Raw genomic sequence first — 20648 nt, 5'->3', positions numbered from 1 at the left:
TGCGGGAGCTTGTGCTACAGCATTTCCTAAACTTGAACGACGTGGAAACAGACGATTTTTCCTCCTGCCTTAAAAGACCCACTGTTCTCTCTGAAGTGCACTGGGCACACGCTTTCCAGATTCAGTGTTCGCCATTTTTAAAACTTGTTAAATTCACAGAGCTGCGTAGCACCCTTGGCATCAAGCAGAGACCTTTTGGCGGGGGGGGGGGGGGGGGCACTGGTTCCTGAAATTACTGACGTCCAGGCCACAAGGCCTTATAACTCTGTTTCTCCAAGAGGCGGGTGCTCAGATGACGGGGCACATCTGCCTTCGAGGAGCCGAGCGGGTGGTGCACCCCCTGTTTCCTGTTTGTTTTGTGCATCTGTGTTTGAGGCCCCTGGAGTGACCATGCCTCTTTCTTTCTCTCTCCAAAGGTCTTCCAGATACAGTCAGGGAGCGATGGGAGGCGTTCTGCGCAAGCTCCTTGGGAGAAACTAACAAGAGGAACACGGTAGATCTAGTAGGTTTTACCGGGTCACGTTTCTGTGACTCCAGTGCTCTCGGCCTTTGCCCACTTGCTCAGAAAGAGATGAAAGAAAGATCTTTCGTTTGTCTCGGTAATTTGGGGCCAAGGATAAGTTCATGTTTCTTTACCAAGGAAGAGAGGTCAGTGTTCGCCATATTCATGACAACTTGTCTCGTCAGTTCCCAATTCCTGCCTGCAGTGACCAGAGGGTACAGAGAGGCCACTGACCTCTACGTCCCCCACCCCCACCCCCATTTCCCTCAGTGCCTCAACAGAACCGCTGCTAGCCAGCCTTCTCTGTCGGGGGTGTTGCCTTCTGCCTCAGATAAGCCAGGGTGGTTAGAAGCCTCAGGAAGCCTTTGGATATTTTCTAATATTACTGAGTTGAGTTTACCCTCTTTTTAGATTATTCCCACTGTGGGGCGGGGGAGAATTTTGTAGATGACTTTGGAACTAACACATTAGAACCATTAGCCAGGGAATAATGGCATTGATAATATTTTTAAAAATTATATTGGACTTTGGAATGTATTCTTTGTTTTTTTAATGCATTGAGATTGAAGGTAAGTATTGCTTTTGGTTTTAAAGATAAGGAAAGCATTTCCTTTTGTAAGCACATGCCAGCTGATAATTGAGGTGGTGGCCTTAACTCTACACAGAAGTAGATGTGTCGGGCATTTAATTCTATGTTTGAAATTCAGCAGCTGCTTCTAATACACACTAAAGCCTTGGCTGTTAGGCGGTCAGGTCCCTGACAGCCTTATCAGTTCACAGCAGAGTTTAGAAACAGGAGGGAAACAGAAGGGCTCAGAGCAGAAACAGAAGTGGCAGCTACAGAGCGGTCACCAGGTCATCCTGTGTTACTCTCCCAAAGGGCTGTTGCCTTCTATTTGGTAGATTGTCTAACAAATTTGGTTATCTTTTTCCAGACTCTTCACAGATTGGTTGGGTAATGGCTTGTTAAGGATGGGTATAATGATAGAATCAGTAGGAGTTGGAAGATTGTGAAGTTAAGAGATCACTAAGGGGAGCTGTGTGAGGCCATTTAATTAAAATACGTCCAATGGCCTCAGTGTCTCAGTGCGTCATAGCCCAGCAGAGAGACTGACATCCACTTTGACAGCCCTGAGTCATCAAGGAAGACTTAAGTAATTTTTGATGAGCATAACCACCTACGGTGGATTGATTGCTTTCTTCCCCAATCACATTGCTTAAAATTGTGGATAATCAAGGTTTTATTGTAGGCTGAAATTGTTCTCTGGCACTGTTAAATTGAACCATTTAATTTAGTAGAAGCCCCATCTCGATTCTTTGTTAAGGTTGCGGGCAGTGTGGTCTCCTTGAAGGGGTGTTGTCATACTTCTTATTTATAAAGGAATGTTTAGGAATATTAATTGTGACTTTGGGAGACTTCTTTAAAGGTGTTCCTTCAAAGGGTTGTAGACTTCAAAAGTGTCCAGTAAAACTTGCTGTTATCAGCGGTTTTTAAAACATGTTCTTTGTCTTTGGTAATTGAAACATTTCTCGTGTGAGCAGTTCTGTACAAAGACAGCCTTCGTTGCAGTTCAGACAGCACTCAGCTGCTTTGCATGGTGCTGTCAGTAACCTGGGCTGTGACTCCGTGTAAATGTTCTGTGTGTCTACGTGAAGGGGCGTATACAAGCAGGGCAGAATTCACGTACAGCCCTTTTGGGTCAGACACCTCTGACGTCCGGACTTTACACCTGGGTGGAAGGGAAGGTTATCCTGGGCCCATCTGTCACTAATAGCAGCTTAGTTCTCTTTGGCCAAAAGCGGTGAGACTTCTAGAGCCTTGTTGATGTCGCTCATATCCCGTGTTGATTTAGCCCCACTCTGTAATTTTGTTGTCTGTTGTCCGTGAGAACTTTCGGGCTGATGTCTCAAGACCTCTTCAGTTCCTTGATCCCACGTGCCCAGGACTTAAATACCACCTCCCTTCAGTTTTAAGTCCTTTCAGTGGGGAATTTTGCTCTGTAGTCATTTTAGGGATATGTAGGTTCCCGGTTCCTAAGGGTGCCTGTGCATTCTAGGCCACCAGCGAGACTTCCTGCGGCCTCTGGGCTCTCCGTGTTTGTGCCCAGAAAGCTTCAGGTTGTATCCTAGGAGGGTTGGGTACCGTGTTCCAGGGCACATTATCATAAACCCAGCTTGGTAAACGCAGTGGGTCTTGCCCTTGGGAAAATGTCCTGCAGAAAGAGTGCTCACTTGCCCATGTAACGCAGTACAAGGTCTAAGTAGAGGCATCTCAGACACGTTCATTCCTAAAATAGGCAGTTGACTAATAACAGATGGCTTATTCCCTGTCCGCTCCCCCAAATCGATAGATTAGATTAGAGACGCTGTCTTGATGCCTTGACTTAGTTGGTTTTACCATGGCTCAGATGTCTCCCTGGGAATCATTTTAGGTGTTTCCTAGGACTTCAGCCCATCCGCAGTTCACACCTGATGCTTGGGTTAAAATATTGTTGTATTGCCCTGGCCTGTTCTTATTTTCCTAGTCACAGCGAGGATTCGTTGATTAGCACACCAAACGCTTCCCTGTGCCGCTGGCTGTGGGCTGAGGTCCTGCTCACTCCTGTAGGAAAAGCCGTGCCAGCCCCGAGCTCTTCCCGCTCCTGGGCGGCTTTCTAACTACGCTGTCTCTGAGGTCTGTGAAGTACTTTAATCTTTTGGCCCATCACACCGAAGTATATGCACAGTAGACTCGTAGATTGCTTCTGTGTTTATGTTGGGAGTTTTGTTATGAATGAAATTTGGTGTGTTACTTACCAGAGACCTCTCCGTGGGTCTGTTGGTAAGAACTGGTCAAGTCTTGGTAAAGTTAGGTAATGTAGGAGGTGTCGACACGGACTCTGGAAGGTTGCGTTTGCTTCGTTCTCTGCCTCCTATGTGTGGGGGAGAAGGTGTTGTCTCGAGTATTGGCGTGTCCTTCCCGCCACTCATGAGCTCGCTCGGGGAGGTTGTGCAGAATAAGGCATACGTGTGCCCGTGTGTTGGCCCAGAGGCCCAGCAGCGTGGGGCGGAACCGCCGTGTGTCTCACCCGCCCCGGGGCATGGGGGTGCCGGGGGGTCCCCAGCAGGGCCCCAGGGTAGCAAGGGGGGAGATCTTGTCTGTGATTTCCACACATCACCTGGGTTAACATGCCAGCCGTGCCCATGATCCTCCTTAGCATTTAGCAAGCTGACCGGCCAAGGCGCCAAAAACACTTGGCTTTTTCCTGTAGCAACAGTTAACGAAACTAAAACTTTACTATGAAAGAAGGGAACAACATCTCAAAAGCTTTTTTCCGCTGAAGCGTCAAGACTATATTTAGAACACTTCTGGCTTGGTCAGAGTGTTCGTACGTACTTGTTACTTTTTAAAAAGTTATGACTGTGTTCCCCGTACATTCTCATAATGTGTTGGTATTCGTTAGTTTAATAAACATTTGAGCGGCTACTGTGTGCCATGCACTGAGGCTCTTGTCGTAAACTCGACTGGCAAAGATCCCTGCCTGGGTGGAAACGGGTAAACTCCAGGGCAGGGAGCCAGGGGTTTGTCTGGGGCAGGTGTGCAGACCTCTCCGAGAGGTACCTTTGTGCAGAGGCGTGAGGGGGGCAGAGCTCGTGCGGAAGCTGGCCCGGCATCCGGAGGGAGAGAGCGGGCATGAGGTCCAAGGCCAGCTCTCCTGCTTTAGTCCACTCGGACCCTGGTTATATCTTAGTGAGATGAGAAGCTGTTCGGTATGGCATCTAAAGGTGACATGGCTTAACGTACATTGTAAAAGAGCGTTACGGCTCTCGGGTTGAGAACAGACTGCGGTGGGGCAGGTGGCGGCAGGGAGACCCGTCAGCCCCCAGGTACGGCGTTGACCGGGGCGAGAGGCGGAGGCAGCTTGCAGCAGAGAGAGCTGATCGGCCTGGTGAGAAGCGACGGTCTCGTGGGTTGTGTTTTGACAGTGGGGTGAGTAGATACGTGTGAGAGAGAAGAAACCAGAAGGCTGAGATTTGAGCTGAGGAATGAGGAGGCGACGAGTGGCATCTGCTGAGATGGAGACACCTCGGAGGGGGCGTGCCGGGGGCTCGGGGCAGGGGCTCAGGTGGCGGCATCTAGCTGTGTGATGGACTAGGTGGGATTCCAGGCAGCGGGTCCCCTCCCCGCCGGGGCTGGGGTGCGTTCAGCCATCTTTGTAGCCCATTTTATCGGTAGCAGTTTCAGGCCAGCTAGGCCGTGGGTAGAATCAGGATCACCACATCTTTCCGTACATAAACACAAAGGCGTGCGTGCATCGTGTTGTTAATAACTTGGCAAAACTTCTTTTTGGAGAAAAGATTACCTCCCGGAATTGCTTTGAGGAGACAAGTGACAGAGGGTACGTAAAAGGGGTCACTACTGCGTCCGGCACGTGGTAGTTGCTCAACAGAAACGGATTTCTTGCTCACCTTTCGTCAACGAACCGATGCGTTTTGTAGCGAAAGGTAACACTGTGAATGAGGAAACGTTGAATCCTGCTTGAACTCGGACGAGACCCGCCAGGGGTGGCCAGGTCTTTTTTTGTTCTCTCTTGTCTAGTTGACCTGGCTTGCTCTTTGGCTTGTCTTCTAATCCTGCACCCTACCCTGGGGGGCACCCCCTAAAACATAATAGGATTCTCGCGCTAGCTTGCCGCCCAGCAGCCCGGGTCTCCTCTGGACCCGCCACAGTGGCCGGGCCTCCCGTGCCGCCGGCTGCCGTGACCGAGCAGGATCCCGCCTCCCCCCCTCCCGCGTTCGGGCCCCATCTGCACGACTTTCCCACTAACTCGCGGGAGCTGCGATTGACCCCGGCACACTCCCTTCGTTGGTCCCAGATCCTGCCTTTGACCTCATCCGGCCAGTTTCAGATTCCGAGTGTGCACACCCACCTCTCCCTCAGGGAGAAGGGGGCGGGGGATTCATTGGACGTGCGGGGCAGTTCGCTTGGCTCAGCATCGTTGCCAGAGATGGTCGAAGAGAAAAGAGATTGATTTTATTCGAGCGGTGACGTATCGCGTTTCATAAGCCATACCACACGCAGACCTGTGGGAGCCTCCTTCGGGTTTCTTGGTCCAGTGTTGGAACATCACAGAACAAACCAGGCCACTTTGTGTAGCTCCGTTCAGGCTCTTAGACACAGTGTCAAGGGTTAGCAGGTCGCGGCCGCTCACGTCTTCCCCCGATGACCGTGCCCTCTGCCGGTTATGCTTCTGTGGAAAGTACAGGGTGAGTAACTCAGGAAACACAGTGTAAGTTACCCTCAGAAGTACACTGCTCGTTTTAGGATTTTACAGACTGTTCACATTTATTACTGGCTATGCAGCAGTCACTGTTACTCGTGCTTAGTCACTTGTGTATTTTCATTTCTAATTGTTAATACGTCCCCTCAATGCCGTGTGTCATTTATGAATGAATAAAAATCACCATGAATTGGTGAGCAGTTCATGTTCTTGTTTTGTTTGAGTTGGTTGTAAGTTTTGAGGGCAGGGACTATGTTTTAAGGGACAGAAGATTTGGGGTCTTTTTATAAGCAGGGTGTTCTAGTGGTTCAAAGTCCACTCTAGGGTTTATGGACAATGTTCTTCTCAGAGTGGACAGGGGACGCGAGAAGTAAAAGTGCTCCTATCTAAACCTGACCTTCCCGGGGGCCCATGAGTAACCCCTGGGCGTGGTAATTTCACTCTCTGAGCTTGGCACATACGAGTTGTTTTTATACTTCACCTGAGCCGTTCCTTCCACCTGCCCTTTGTAAACATTTAATTGTAGATGATTATTAAAATCACTTAAATGGAGTAACTCCCCTCTTCCCTGGTTTCTGGCGATACTAGGAAGGAGAGCGAAAACACAAGTGGGCAGCAGAAGGGCAGGTGACCTGACCATCTGGTTGAGTGAAATGGGCTTTTGGATGATTGGGGTGGATTTTATAACTTAACTGTTAACTTATTTTTGTGCTTGCTGTTGTTACACATTGAGAGAAAAACTAAATGTGATTTTTCCATAAAAATGCTGATACGAATGTCCAAAACTTTTCTCTGTTAAATAGTGTTTTACATTTTTATGCATATAGGTTACAACCTGCCATATTCATTCATCCAGTGATGATGAAATTGACTTTAAAGAAACGGGTTTCTCACAGGATTCTTCTTTGCAGCAAGTGAGTCATGCCTAAAGCTTTGCTTTTTGTTTTTATTTTAAATGCTTAATCTAGTTGCCACCTATGAGTCCCCTTTGGAGGCAGATTATGCACTAGGATATGATTTGGGGTTACTTACTAGTTAGGCAAAAGCATTAAAGATCGGAAGTTTCAGGTATGTGAGAGGAAGGTTTGTACTGATTATGTTTCCAGGGAATGTTTCACCCCTGGTCACGACAAAGCGGAATTGGGTGAATTTTCAGACTTGAGCAAACCGAATGAATGGTTCAGCGAGTGCCTCAGACATACGTGTTACGCAGACCTGTGCACCGGCTGTGTGGTTGCTTAAAAGATCCCGTAGTAGCGACCTGTGGGTGAGAATCACACTCTTCGTGTGTCCTTACGGTCTTTTCTAGTGAAAGTTTCAGTTGCAGTAATTCCTTGCCACCCCACCCTCCTGTCCCCAATACTGTCCATTTATCAGCTGCTTCTGCCCTTTGTGGGGGAGAAGACGGGGTCTAAAAGTGACATGCCCAGATCTATCCCTCGCCCAGCGGTGGTTCTTGGAGAGGCGGCCGGTGGTTTCGCTACCTTGACTGGATACCAGGCGCGTACCCGACATGGGAGCTAACGGCACAAGCCCCTCTTTCAAGGCACCAGCTCCTCAGACGGACAGATGGTGCCAGGACCCCATCTTGGCACCGAGTTGCTTTGGTGTCGGGGGGGGCGGGGGGAGGTTGACATAGCCCCCTTCCTACCCGGCACTGTTCGCTTGGCTTCTTTTTTCTTAGCCTTTAAGCCTCATCTTTTCCCAGGGCCAGGATGAGGCTGCTTGTGGCTCTGCCGACCCCGTGTTTGGGCCTCCCAGTAGGCTGTCCTGCTGTGGTCGGGGCGGTTACTAAGTCAGGTTCACATTCACATTTACAGGACAGGTCTGGAGTGGGTTTTCAGTGCTAGGCTGGCTTCTCCGTTGATTCTTAACGCTCCTGCCCTTCGGAAGCCAGCCTCCCGGGGTTAGGGGCAGGGGCGGCCAGCCCACAGGGGGGGCTGTTGAGCAGCAGGGGCCTTCTTGTAGAGACAGCAGCCCCTCGCTGCCACCCTCGTGCCTTGCCGGTGCACCCAGGGTGCCCACCTGGCCCACTGTGAGCCCTGGTGCCTACAGGCCCTTCTTCCTTGACCCCCGAGTTCTCCGGCCTGGCGGTAGCCTCTCTGCCCCTACGGAAGCATCTGGAGAGTCCTGAAACTGGCCACTCAGCCTGGTGTGAACTCCAGCGCTACGCATTGCTCACCCCTGCAGCGAAGCTCTGTGGTACAAAGTGTAAATTATCAAGGTGCTTCCGAACCTGTTGGGGAATCGCTTTAAGAAAGAGAATGCCCTCGACCTATGTGTAGATAAGCCGATGCCCTCGGAACTTGAGGCGGCTGATTTAATCTTAGGGGGTGCTTATTACCGTTAGGTATCCGGAAAGTGGGTCTCCTTCTCGTGAAATCTGATTCCATGGCTGTTCTGGGGAGGACGTTTTCTGACGTCTTTTTGGTTTGACTGACTGCTGATGTGCACATGAGGCAATCCCAGACACAAAACCGCCTTCCTGACAAAGCTCTCCACAGGCTCCCGTTCCTGTGGCTTTTATCCACTTCACGGAACCCTCTAAAAGTAGGAAAAATAATTCTCTGGCGGACAAGCTTCTAGTAAACACTTCTTTGCATGCTTGAGTGACAAATCAGCTGGATCATTTTGAAAGTAAGAAATATGTTCCAGACTATTTTTTTTTTAATTTGAGACCACCAGTATAGATTAATTTAAGAATTTTATGCGGGTCTCCATGATAGCATATTAGTTTATATATATTAGTTTCAGTTTCTCATTCACATTTAAAGTGAGGTTTCATGTTGATGTAAAGTCCTGAGTATAGAGAGCTTAGGGCAGGTCATTTAATAAGGTCCCTTGACCGTGTCACTCACCTGTGGGCCATGTCTGGCTCAGGGGATGCTTCACAGGAAGTTTTGTGAATTCACAGCGTCTTGTGGATGCCGGCAGTCTGGCTGTGCCTCCTGGCCCTTCTGATTTCCTAGCCTCTAGTGTTTGACTCGAAGTCCCTCTGAATCTGACAGAGGTGTGGAGTGTGAGGAGGTCCTCTCCCTGCTGTGTCTGGAGACCTGGGGCTGAGGGCCGCAGACGGGCTCCGGAGACCTGGCGGGCGCCTCCCGCTCCCAGGCCCGTGCAGGGCGGCGGCGGGGAGAGGAGGCAAGGCAGGGACTTCCTGTCACTCCAGCGGCGCCTCCAAAGAGATCTGCTTAATAAAGCGGTCGACTCCCTTCTCAGTGACTTGAACGGTCCCCGGCTTTGGCCGGGATGACAGTTCTAGGCAGTGTGGGGTTTGTGTTTTGTTTTTTTGTTTTTTAATAATTAAGTTCTCAGTAATGACACAGCCGTACGGTGCTTCCCAGACTTGGATTTCTCCAAGTCCAAAGCACTTTTTAGGTGACTTTAAGTAGAATACAGTAACAGTTTTTACTTAGGTGGGTTTAGTACACATTAGTAGCTTTATTAGTAAAAATCGTGTCTGAAACTTGGAAGTTCTTTGCGAATTTGCATCTTCATAGAAGCTGTAATAGACTTAGAACTAATGAGGACCAGGGAGGTTTGTTTCCTTTTTCCCCTAAGTTACTGCATAGAGGTTACTTGTGTCCGTCAGTGGCTATATGTGTCTCCCTAGGGACATGAACGAATAGACAGGGAGACAGACGACGCATATATGGGTGGACACACGTATATCTGTGTGTACCTATGCACGTGTATTCACATACGTACACTTGTAATACATTCAGTGTCTGCGTGCTCTCTGTGAAGCATTTAAAGGAACACTTTTCGGTTTTAGGAACCCCAAACTTCATAGTCCAAAGTCCAAAGGCACAAAAAAGTTAAAGGGAGAAAAAAGAAACAGACCAACTGGGGAGGGACCTTCTCCCTTGTGTGGCCAAGTCTGTAATCTGTAAATAAACTCAGAGCCCGGCTTCTGCCGCCTGCTTGGAAGAATGACTTCATGATTCTTTACATCTTTGAAAGCACCACACGTCCCATTTTACCTTCGACAACACGGCACGATTCAGCAGAACCCGTTTCTTTCTGTTGGGCTTAACGGGTGTGAGGGCTGCGTGTCCTATTTTCCATTCCCCTGTCCAAGCTCAGCCCGGCCTTCCAGAACTTGTCTCTGCCCTTCTGCGTGCACCCGCGACTCACTCAGCCCTGGTGCACCTTACCACATGCGCCCCCGTGAGGCTGGCCCCCCGCCCCGTGTCACATAGTGTCACCTCCATGGGCAGGAAAGGGGACAGCATGGAAGGGCGTGAGTGAGCACGGGGGGGCGGGGGGAGGGCTCTCTCAAGTTAGAGAAAAGTGAAGTTTCAGGTTCTCAGCAAACTAGATAACCGCTTTTTTCGGACCTGAGGAAAAGTTGCCTTCCAAAGCCAAATATAAGGTTTATTTTTTAATCACCTTCGATTTGGATTATCCATGCCATAATTCCCTGCCACCCGCATGAGTGATCAGGAGGGAGCAGAAGAGGCATTTCTGCAGCAGGTGTCCGCGGGGCGGAACCTCCGGGCGCTGCTCAAAAGGAGAACCGGGGAGAATTGGGTTTCAGGCAGTGGTAGCCGCCTCCCTCCCCAGCAAGTGGCTTCTGGTGAGATGCCTGTGGTTCAGCTCCCGGCTGTCGCTCCTGCCCGTGTGTGTGGGCCCACCTGCAGGCGAGAGCTTTCCCGTCCGTCCAGAGCAAGTCCACAAGGCGGCACACACACTGTTCTTCGTCAGTCTCCGTGCCTCGTTCGGGGTGGCGTGCGGGGTGCCACTTGCTGTCTCCGTTGTCCTTTACTCCTGCTTCAGAACGTGGGACACCTTCGCCGCTTTCTCTTGTTCTGCTGGGCCTCCTTGTTGTTTTAAATCAGCAGCTCAGCATTCTCGTGAAGTCCATTTTAACCTTCCCCCGTTACCACCTAAGAAAACCCACGTGAGCCTGGTGCTCTCTAGAATGTAGGAGACAGAATGGGCTCCTCTGTGGATCTTGCAGTTGTAGCTTTTCAGACCGGTGTCGGGTCAGTGTTAAGACTTTATCCTCTCTCTAAGGTAGGTAGGATAGAAGCTACTTTGATACTCTTCCCGGCCTCTGAGACCGAAGTCTTTTCTTTAAAGAGAACGAAGTGTCCCCGAACGTTGTGTGTTGTAGGCTGGCAGATTTGATTACTGGTCGTGTTTTCCCCTGGTGCCGTGTTACTGTAGTGGGGGGGGGGGGGGGGGGGGGGGGGGGGGGGGGGGGGGGGGGGGGGGCGGTGGGTCACCACTTCCTGGATCTTAGGTTAAGGTTGGTTGTGTGCAGAGGTGATTGATACATCTTATAATTTCAGACTGTCACGTGTCACTTGATCACCTCTTCGAACCGGACTTAACCCAGACCTCTCTCTAAAGATAATTTACAGTAGAGGACAGAGTGGTCATTAACATCTCCTGCAGTGACATGTGCATTCGAATTCCAAACGTGTCCTTTTTTGGGTAAATTGTGTCTGAAATTATTTGATTGTTTTTAGAAAAACACACCAACTTCTTAAGCCCTAAGGCTATGTAAATAAGATGGTTTCTGGAACACAGGTGGGCAGATAGTGTGTAGAATGTCATTAGAATCATTGTATCACTGTCACTGGCCCTGGGGCTGCCAGGCCTTTTCTGATTATCAGATGCAACAAATGACGTCCAATTTTATTGACCAGTTTGGCTTCAACGATGAGAAGTTTGCGGATCAAGATGACATTGGCAAGTGAGTATATCTTCCTGTCCCCCGTCTCGTGCGCTCCTGTTTTTTCTGAGACGCGGTTCTCCGGGGTTCCGGGGACTTGGGCGCGTTCACGGGTTGGGATGCGCCTGCCCCCACCAGGTGCCCCTGCGGTCCCAGCCTGTCCGGCCCTGAAGCAGCCGGGGGTGGGGGGGCGGGGGGGGGGGGGGCTGAGGGCCGTGGGGCTCTTTCTCACAGGGGCTTGTCGCTGTGTATACTGAGCTTTGCTCACGAGCTCTGGTCGCTTCTCTGCCCGCGCCCCCCTCCCCCACCCCGCCGACGGCTGTGCCAGGTAGCGGCCCCCAGGGTGGTGAGTCCCTGCTGTAGTTGGCGGGTGGGAGTGGACCCGGTGGCCTCCCAGCAGGGGCTCCCCACGTGTGTCCTCCCCGGCCCGCTCACCACGAGGCCGGCCGGGTGTCCCGTAAGAGCCGGGCAGGCGGAGCGCTCGTGCGGGCGAGGGAAGCGGGGGGCACGGGAGTGGGAAGTATTGGTACCACCAAACCAGTGAGTGACAGATGTGTGGGCGATCCACGGGAATGAAAGCAAAGGGCCTAGCGTCTGGCCCGCGGAAGGGAGAGGTGTTCGTAAGTAAAGTACTTACGAGGAGGGTCATAGCTCATCGAGAACAGAGGTGACGACCAAACGGCCTCTGTCACGGGGCACTGCCTGATGACGCTCGTCAGTACCCGGCGTCCGGGTGGCTCGTCGCTAGCAGTTAGGTGCTCGTGGTTCAGTGACGCAGCCGGCAGAGCCGTCTTCTGTCCCGAGCTGCAGTTTGTGGCGTGTGAGGAGCCGAAGGCCCCCGGCACGGTCCAGCTGTACCATACAGCACGCTGTGTTAGCGCAGCGGACGGGGGCTTCCCTGTAAACAGAGCAAGAGTTCAAGGCCGCCAGCTGCCCTAAGCGTCAGCTCATTTGGATGCAACACGAGCAAGGACTGCCCCCTGGTGGTTGTGTCTGTACCGCAGAAGCGCTCACACCAGAGCCCACGGGCTCCCCACGCGGCATCTCGGCGCTCGCCCGTCTCCGCTCTCAGTAAATGTTACCTGTTGGGAATCCAGTCCCTTTAAAATGTATATTGGGTGCTTGGAGTAATGATTGATTAGAACAGATCTTTTAAGAATTATACTGACTTTAGGGCCCCTGGGTGGCTCAGTCGGTTAAGGGTCCGACTCTTAATTTCAGCCCAGATGATGATTTCACAGTCCCGAGATGGAGCGCCGCCTTGGGCTCCAAGCTGGCCATGAGCCTGCTTAAGATTCCACCCCTCTGCCCCTCCCCTGCTCACCCTCTTTCTCCAAAATAATAAGAATCTTACTTCCTCAAGAAATTATGTTTCACAGGCTATGAGTTCTTTCACCCCTCCCTTCCTGCCGATCATGCCATACGTTAGGATTTGGGGGGTGTCTACTCTGTGTATGAATTTGGCCATCCCGGGAGAAAGATTAGTGTCTGAGAGCTGACAGCCCTTGGGTACTTTTTTGGGGTACCTGTTTTGACTGTTTCTTTTTTCCAAATAACCTTTTTCTTGGTTATGTAAGTATGGCCCGTGGAACCATGGTTGTTGCCGTGGATGTTAAAGATCTTTTATGGAAAGGCTTCGAGGGTGCGTTCATTCTGTCTCACAAGGCATCCACCCCTGCCTTTCCATCCTTTCTTAGTACCAAGGGAAGAGGCATCATCTAATGCAAGTAGGTTTTTGCTTTAGTTTTACCTGTGGAGATTTGAATGATAGGGTAACTATTTTAAATTCGGAAAATGTCTTAAATAATGTTTCTGTCCGCCTGTACGCAATTAACTACTCCTGTACTTATATTTTGTTTACAGTGTTTCTTTCGATCGAGTATCAGACATCAACTTTACTCTCAATACAAATGAAAGCGTGAGTATTAAATGTTTCTTCTCCTTAGCAACACGGTATACGAGAGGTGGACAGTGGGGCCTGGGGTTTGTCCGAGCCTGTGCGTGGGTGCCGCGTGCGCTGGGACCCTCCGCGCCCCAGGACCCTTCATCTTGGGCTGGTATTCCTTCACCCAGCCGTGTCACCTGCGTGGTTCCTGTGGGGATGTGAGTTTGCGACCCTGGTTTAAGATGTGACAGGGCTGCTAAAACCGGGTCACTTGCGATTACAGTCTAGAGTTCAGAGAGTGCATTTTGACTCGAGCCAGATGCCTTTTATTCCAGATGTATGTCACCGGGAGAGAAACTTGGGCTAGATCAGGGCCTTGTCATCCCCAGGCACGGCTCAGACACCAAGTCGGCCCTGTCGGCAAATGATGCGGGATTGGTGTCATTTGAGTGGGCACGGTCCTGATTTTTATGTTGATTGACACGAGGGACCGCCGGCTTATTGGCTGATGTGATGAGGTAGAAGGTCCTGACTGGGCTGTTGCTGTTACCGTCACTGCTGCTTAGCTGGTAAAAGCGGAGGAAACGCGGGTTGCTTTGTTGTCAGGGCGGATCTGGGACTGCATCTCGGGTGGGGGGGGGGCAGGGAGGCTCTTGGAGGGAACGCGGCGCTTCTCCGGGTGAGGGGAGCCCGGGAAGACCGTGTAGGCTTCTGTGGGCCAGTTTTGAATCGAGTCTTTGGAGGGGGAGCTTTCTGCGGTTCCGCAAAAGCTGGCGTTGGGTGCCGGTACGTTTCGTTTTGGTGTGCGTGACAGACACTGTTTTTTAAAGGAAGTTTGCGTTGGTAACTCGTGGAGAAAATAACTTGTTTTTTAAGTTTGTTTTGTTATTTTTCACTCTCTCGCTTTTATTTAGGGAAATATTGCCTTGTTTGAAGCGTGTTGTAAGGAAAGAATCCAGCAGTTTGACGATGGCGGCTCCGATGAGGAAGACATCTGGGAGGAAAAGCACATCGCGTTCGCTCCGGAATCCCAGAGACGGTCCAGGTGAGGGGTTTGTTACGGTGGCCGTGATCCCCAGGCGGAGAGTCGGGGGTGGTTGGGAGACGCACGTCGGATCCTCGGCAGATGCACGTACGTGACCTAGAGACCGGCGCTTCTGTCGTGGTCAGAAATGCCCTTGTCAGCTGACGCGAGGTGGTGCCAGTCTGCCCGTGTCCAGTGTGACAGGAGTGCGGACGAGTCAAGGTGCTGAACTTGAAAATGCAGGGAGCGTTTAGACGTAGTTCGAGAAGCGGCGCGGCGCGGCCTCTTCTGAACGGGAGGCAGTGCCGGGGAACGTAGCGAACGGCGCTCCGGGTCGATGCCCCCTCACCACTAACGTCCGCGGAAGCGGAGTTCTGTGTGGTTGCCTCCGGAAGACTGAAGGTTTCCCCAGGGGCGGGAAAAGCTGTCTCGACAAGGTAGTCTAGCTTGGGGAGACGGGATCCTGCCAGTGGGGGCCCTTTGGGGTCAGTCCAGTTGGGTTTTTTCCCGTCTAATTTGTTTGTCGCTCCGGCACGAGAACACGGAGTTCTTGTTATCCGAGTCGCCATCGCCAATATCCTCGTAGTCGGGAGGATAGCAGCGGAACTCTCCTGTTTGTTTCATGTGTTTTTAAGAAGTAATGTGTCCACCTGGCGGACAGTTCGAAGACAACAGAACGTACGGTGAAAAGTACAACCCCTCCCGCCCCTGCCCCACTGGCCGTTTCTTCCTCTTGCTGGGTAGAGTGCACCGGCATCCCTGCCCTCTCTCCGCGCGCACCGGCAGCTGTCGTGTCTCTAAGGAAGCGTACTGCTTCGGGTTACGGAAGACCACCTGCCGCTTAAACACAGCGACGGTGTATCTGTCTCCTAATCCACAGCTGTGTAAGGTCATTAAACCTAGCGGCTTTTCTCATGCCCGCTCTGTCACCGTCTGCGTGTTGCCTTGTTACTTTGTAATGACCAGGTAGCTGCAGCTCCGGGACCAGGAAGCAAAGACAGAGATCTTCATGGTGACTTTGTTTTTGTTTATTTGTTTTGTTTTTAAGATAAAGCCCCAAACTTGTCTGTCACCATCTCACTATGAAATTCTGGGCCTCGTGTTGAGTGAATTCACTGAATGGCCATTGCCTACTACCGTTCACCTTGTGACGGCAGACCGTCCTCACACCTTGGAGCAGTCGCATCCCAGCGGGGCACCCTCTGTAGAGAGCGTAGAGAATCGAGTGTGGCGGTGAAGGTAGCATCCTAGAGGACAGGACAGTTGATACCCAGAGGGAGCACGGGATGATGAGAAAAGGCAACTTTGTATTATTTAACAGCTCTGTTGAGGTGTAACTGACGTACAGAAAACTTGTTTATTTAAATCATACAGTGTACCAAGTTTGGACACATGAATACATCCATGACACCATCATCTCAATCAAGATCATGAACTTATCCATCACCCGCAGAAGTTTCCTCCTGCCCTTTTCTATTGCCTTCCCCCATCTGCTTTTTGTTCCTTTAGAATAATTTGTGTTTTCTAGAGTTTTGTGTAAGTCACATTGCACATTATATAATTTTATATAATTTATGTTGCTTCTTCCACTTGGCATAACTATTGTGAGAGTCATTCATGTTGGGTGATGTGTCAACAGCTCATTCTGTTTTACGGTTGAGAAGTGCTCCATTAAATGGATGTACGACCCACCGAACGGGTGGCTGTGTTTATCCATGTACCTGATAATGGACATCTGGGTTTCTAGTTTTGGGCTATGGTATCACTTGAGAGTAGACTGGTAAGTTATGGTTATATATCGTAAACCCTGAAGCAGCCACTAAGCAATAAAAACAGAGTTATAGTTAATAAGCCAACAAAGGAAATTAAATCATAAAAAATACCTAAAAAGAGAACAAAACAATAAAGGCAACTGAGACCCACAGAAAACTAATAACAGTGTGATAATATTAAACCTAGGCAACCGTATCAGGATTCGTTAAATGCTATTAAACATACGATCTCATAACCCTAGTTAAAATGAAGGGATTTCAGATCGGATAAAAAAATAAGGTCTAACGTATGCTGCATCTGAGAAATAAATATAAAGACACAAACAGGCTGGGAAAAAAGAGGGTCTGCATATTTTAAAGAAAAATTTTTTTTAACATTTATTCGTTTTTGAGAGTGAGAGAGACAGAGCATGAGCGGGGGAGGGACAGAGGGAGAGGGAGACACAGAATCCGAAGCAGGCTCCAGGCTCTGAGCTGCCAGCACAGGGCCCGACGCGGGGCTCGAACTCGCGGACTTTGAGATCATGACCTGAGCTGAAGTCGGACGCCTAACCGACTGAGCCACCCAGGCGCCCCTACATATTTAATAGTAAAGCGGATTTCAGAGGAAAAGCATAAAGAAAAGGTCATAAGGGGTCAGGTCTTCAGGAGATCGTAACGATTCTAAATGCCTACACACCTGTTCACAGAGCTTCAGAATATGTGGGGCAGAAACTGGTGAAGCGGCAAAGAGAAGCAGACAAACTGTGGTTACCATCACACGCGTCTACACTCCTCTGTCAGTAGTTGACCACAGGCAGAAATCAGAGACCCAGACCACCGTCAGCGCGGCCCCGCCGGACGTGTGCAAGGCACCTCAGGCAGCAGCAGCACCAGAGGCCCTACTGTCCGGTGCATGTGAGATATTTATGCCAAGAGAAATCCTATTCAGGCCATAAAGCAAGTCTCAGCAAGTTCCTAAGATTTCAAGTCCTGCAAAGCATGTTCTCTGACTCCGGTGGAATTCAGTTAGAAGTCAGTCACAGAAAGACCTCTGGAAAATCCCTAAACACATGGGGTTAATGAGGAAATCAAAGGGGGCGTGACCAGACTGTTCTAGTGCTGTTTTTATGCACAAGCAGAGACCTCTCCAGGCCATGACCTTGGCTTCCACCTGAGGAAACAGAAAGACAGTAGACGAAATCATTGCGACTTAAAGTCATCCTCTGAGAAGCTTGAGGAGTCGGTGCCCCTCCAGACAGAGCAGTCAAGAGAAGCAGGAGATACACGGTACTACCACCAGGAACGACAGCAGTGACACCACAACGTACTAAGGGCATGCTGTGACTGACTGTGCCACTAAGTCTGACCCTGAGGCAGACGATCTTTAAAGACCCGGACTACCAAAGCTTTCCTGCCCCCCGAGAAAGATAAGTGGAATAGTCCTGTATCTATGAAAGTTGAATTTTTAGTTTAAGACTTCCTACATAAAATACAAAAAAACTCTGGGCCCAGGTGGCTTCTCTGGTGGATTCTACCAGACGTTTCAGGAATGACACCAGGTTTATACAAAAGCTTCTAGAACATTGAAAAGGAGAATCTAGTGCTCGTGTCATTTCTAAGAGGCCACATCAGTGTGACGTGACACCAGAGCTGACATGACATGTCATGACAAGAAATGTGACTGCGTTATTCTCGTTAATGTGGATGCAGAAACGCCTTTCAAGGTTTCAGTAAATAAAGGCAACAATAATACATCATGACCAAATAAAGTCTATTTCAGAATTACAGTGTTGGTTTAATATTTGAAAATCAGTCGGTAAGCATGTGGCTGAACCGAACGTTTATACCTGATAAGAATTCTTAGCAAACTGGAGGTAGAATTTCCTTGACTTGCTTAAAGCTTCTACAGTAAACCTACAGCTTGGTAGGTTAAAAAGTGGTAAAAAGTGAACAGTGTCCCCCTAAGACCAGGAACCAGACAAAAGAGGTCTACTCTTACCATGGCTTTTCGCTATTGTTGCTGAGGCTTCTAGCCAGTGCAGTTAGTCAAGAAAAGGAATTTAAAGCCGTCTAGATTGGAAAGGAAAGGGTAAAATTATCTTTATTCACAGACAGCAGTCACTGTCCGTGTAGAAAAATTTGTTGGAATCTACGAAAAGGCTATCAGAACAGTTCAGTGGGTTTGGCATGACCGATCAGTATAATCGTCCTTCTCCGTACCGCAGCAGACAGTTGGAATTGACATCACTAAACAGTCCTATTGATAGTAGCATCAGAATATTGAATATATAAGGGTAACTGACAAGATGTGCAAGCCTTGGACGCTGAAAATCACAAGACCGCTGAGAGAAATCCGGAATTGATAGATGTTTATGATTTGGAAGTCAATATTGTTCACATGCCATCTCTCCCCAGATTGATCTAGAGTCAGTGCAATCTCAAGTAAAATGATAATAGGCTTTTGGTAACCGTCGACGAGCTGGCACTTAAATTCGTAAAGAAATGCAAAACAGCCTTCATAACACAGAGTTGGAGCACCAGCAGCACCTGATTTCAGAACACAGTCACTGCGACAGTGGCCGTTAAGACGGAGTAGATCGGGGGACGGAATAGAGTAGAAATTACTAGATCTGGTGACAGCTGACTTTTGACGGAGGTGCAAGGGCAGTTCGGTGGAGAAAGGATAGTCTGTTGAACAAACAGTCCTGGAATGGGGGAACATCTGTCTGTACCTCTTAGCGTATGTACACGTGGTCTCCAAGTGGATCTTAAACCTGGATGTGACGCATCAGGCTGTACAACTTCTACAGAAAATCCTTGAGACCTTGGGTTAGGGCAAGATTTCTAAGATCCGACACCGAAAGCACATGCGTGAAAGGAAATTTTCATAAGCTCAAGTGCGTCAAAATTAAGCGCTTCTGCTCTTGTCACCGCACTAGTAACAGGAAGGGATGGTGCGTGGACGCGGGAGGACACCCGCAAGTCACATGTCTGACGTGGGGCATCTGTGTGGGGCATGTAAAGGATTCTTGGGGCCCTGTGGTAATGACAGCCTGGTTTTTAAACTGCTGAAGGTGGGAAAACACCCTCGAGGAATGCTATGTGGGTGGTAGGTAGGTCGGCATGTGAACAGCAGCTCAACACCTTGGCCGTGACGGCAGTGCCACAGCGAGCGGCGTTTGCATCCTGTTAGAAGCCACCCACGTGTTGATGCAGAGCCCAGGAGCCAGCGGGACAGCTGAGAGCAGGGTTAGGCAGCATGTTCACAAAGGCAAGAATGATCCGGACAAAGTGCATGTGATTTTTTTCTTACTGGATGACCTTCAGAATTTTCTGGATTTAGCTGGTGACTGATAGGCATCATTAAATATTTTAGTCTTTCCCCCCCCCCCCCCTCAGCTCGGGGAGTACAGACAGTGAAGAAAGTACAGACTCTGAAGAAGAAGACGGTGCGAAACAAGACTTGTTTGAACCCAGTGGTGCCAGTACGGAGGATAAAATGGAGGTAGACTTGAACGAACGTAAGTCGTCTTCCTTCCGTATTCGTCTCTGTGTGTTGAAAACCGGTGTCTTTTAAAACTAGGCGCCCTGGCCTGCAGGATGGGAGTTAGGTTGAAACTCCGTCCTCTGAGTCCCCTTGGAGGTTTAAGTGTCAAGGACGGGGGCTGAGGGAAGGAGCTGGCCGTCCCTCTGAGGATGGGGCGTCTCCTGCGGTATGGATGCCCTCTGTGTGGGTCTGGCTGGAGGACACGGCACACTGGGAGCTCCAGCCTCTGGGTGCCCGGCAGAAAGGGAGACCACGTAGATTATGAAAAGATGAGGAAGTGCTGTGTTTGTGGGATCAGCAGGGACTATCCCAAAGGTGACACCTTAAAGCTGAAACGATCGGAAATGGGTTCTTCGGCACCCCAGCGCCGGGGGCCTTAGCGGTAGCCAGCTCACCCCCACGGCACAGACCCAGCGAGCGAGAGAGGTTTGTCTCTCCTCTCCTTGCTTTCCCAGCTCACCATCTTCAGGAGGAAGCAGTGGGCTTTTCTGTCTGTAGTTCACTTAGAATCCACACGCCTTTATCAGGTTCCAGCTGTGTGCCCGGGTACGGGACAGCACACGCTCCGCGTCCCGGAGCTCGGCCTCCTGAGGAAATGGGGAGACTGCCGTAGATTCTGGGGAGCTCATCTGGGAAGGTCACTCCTGTGTAGCCTAAAGCGTGGTGTGCAATGAGAGCAAAGACACCGAGACCTCGTGCCGCCCCAGGGGACACATCTCTGAGGAGGCGGCGGCGAAACAGACCAGCAGGTTGGGTGCGAACTGCTGGTGGGCAGCACAGGGAGGATGGGTTAAAGGATATCAACACGAGCAGCCAGGTGGAGAGAGAGGTAGGGACGTGTTCGGGAAGGGTCCCGAGCACAGAATCTTCTGTTCCCCTCGAGTGTGGCAGGTACCGCCTTCTGTGCACCAGCCCCGAGGCTCTGAACCCAAGTCTGAGTGTTTGTGGACCCTTCTTTGGGGCCGCGTGTTGATTAGGTCACCGGCCCTTCG

The 20648-nt window shown here is 50.3% G+C and overlaps 1 protein-coding gene across 20 annotated transcripts in view; it reads left to right on the top strand.

Annotated features, from left to right (window-relative positions):
* PPP6R3 (protein phosphatase 6 regulatory subunit 3) overlaps positions 1–20648 on the top strand; it is a 138405-nt gene that overhangs the window by 105564 nt on the left and 12193 nt on the right. For 10 of the 20 annotated variants that reach the window (XM_049641883.1, XM_049641825.1, XM_049641961.1 and 7 more), the window contains 6 exons: positions 417–502; positions 6591–6677; positions 11370–11467; positions 13310–13364; positions 14246–14376; positions 19509–19630. In XM_049641883.1, coding sequence (XP_049497840.1) covers positions 417–502; positions 6591–6677; positions 11370–11467; positions 13310–13364; positions 14246–14376; positions 19509–19630 — 579 coding nt within the window. The remainder of the gene's footprint in view (positions 1–416; positions 503–6590; positions 6678–11369; positions 11468–13309; positions 13365–14245; positions 14377–19508; positions 19631–20648) is intronic. The other 10 variants (XM_049641910.1, XM_049641874.1, XM_049641893.1 and 7 more) reach the window with 5 other exon arrangements.

The sequence above is a fragment of the Panthera uncia genome, chromosome D1 (genome assembly GCF_023721935.1).
Source record: "Panthera uncia isolate 11264 chromosome D1, Puncia_PCG_1.0, whole genome shotgun sequence".
NCBI classification, from domain to species: Eukaryota; Metazoa; Chordata; class Mammalia; order Carnivora; family Felidae; genus Panthera; species Panthera uncia.
The sequence above is the reverse complement of the archived record's forward strand: the minus strand, read 5'-3'. Positions and strand labels throughout refer to the sequence as shown.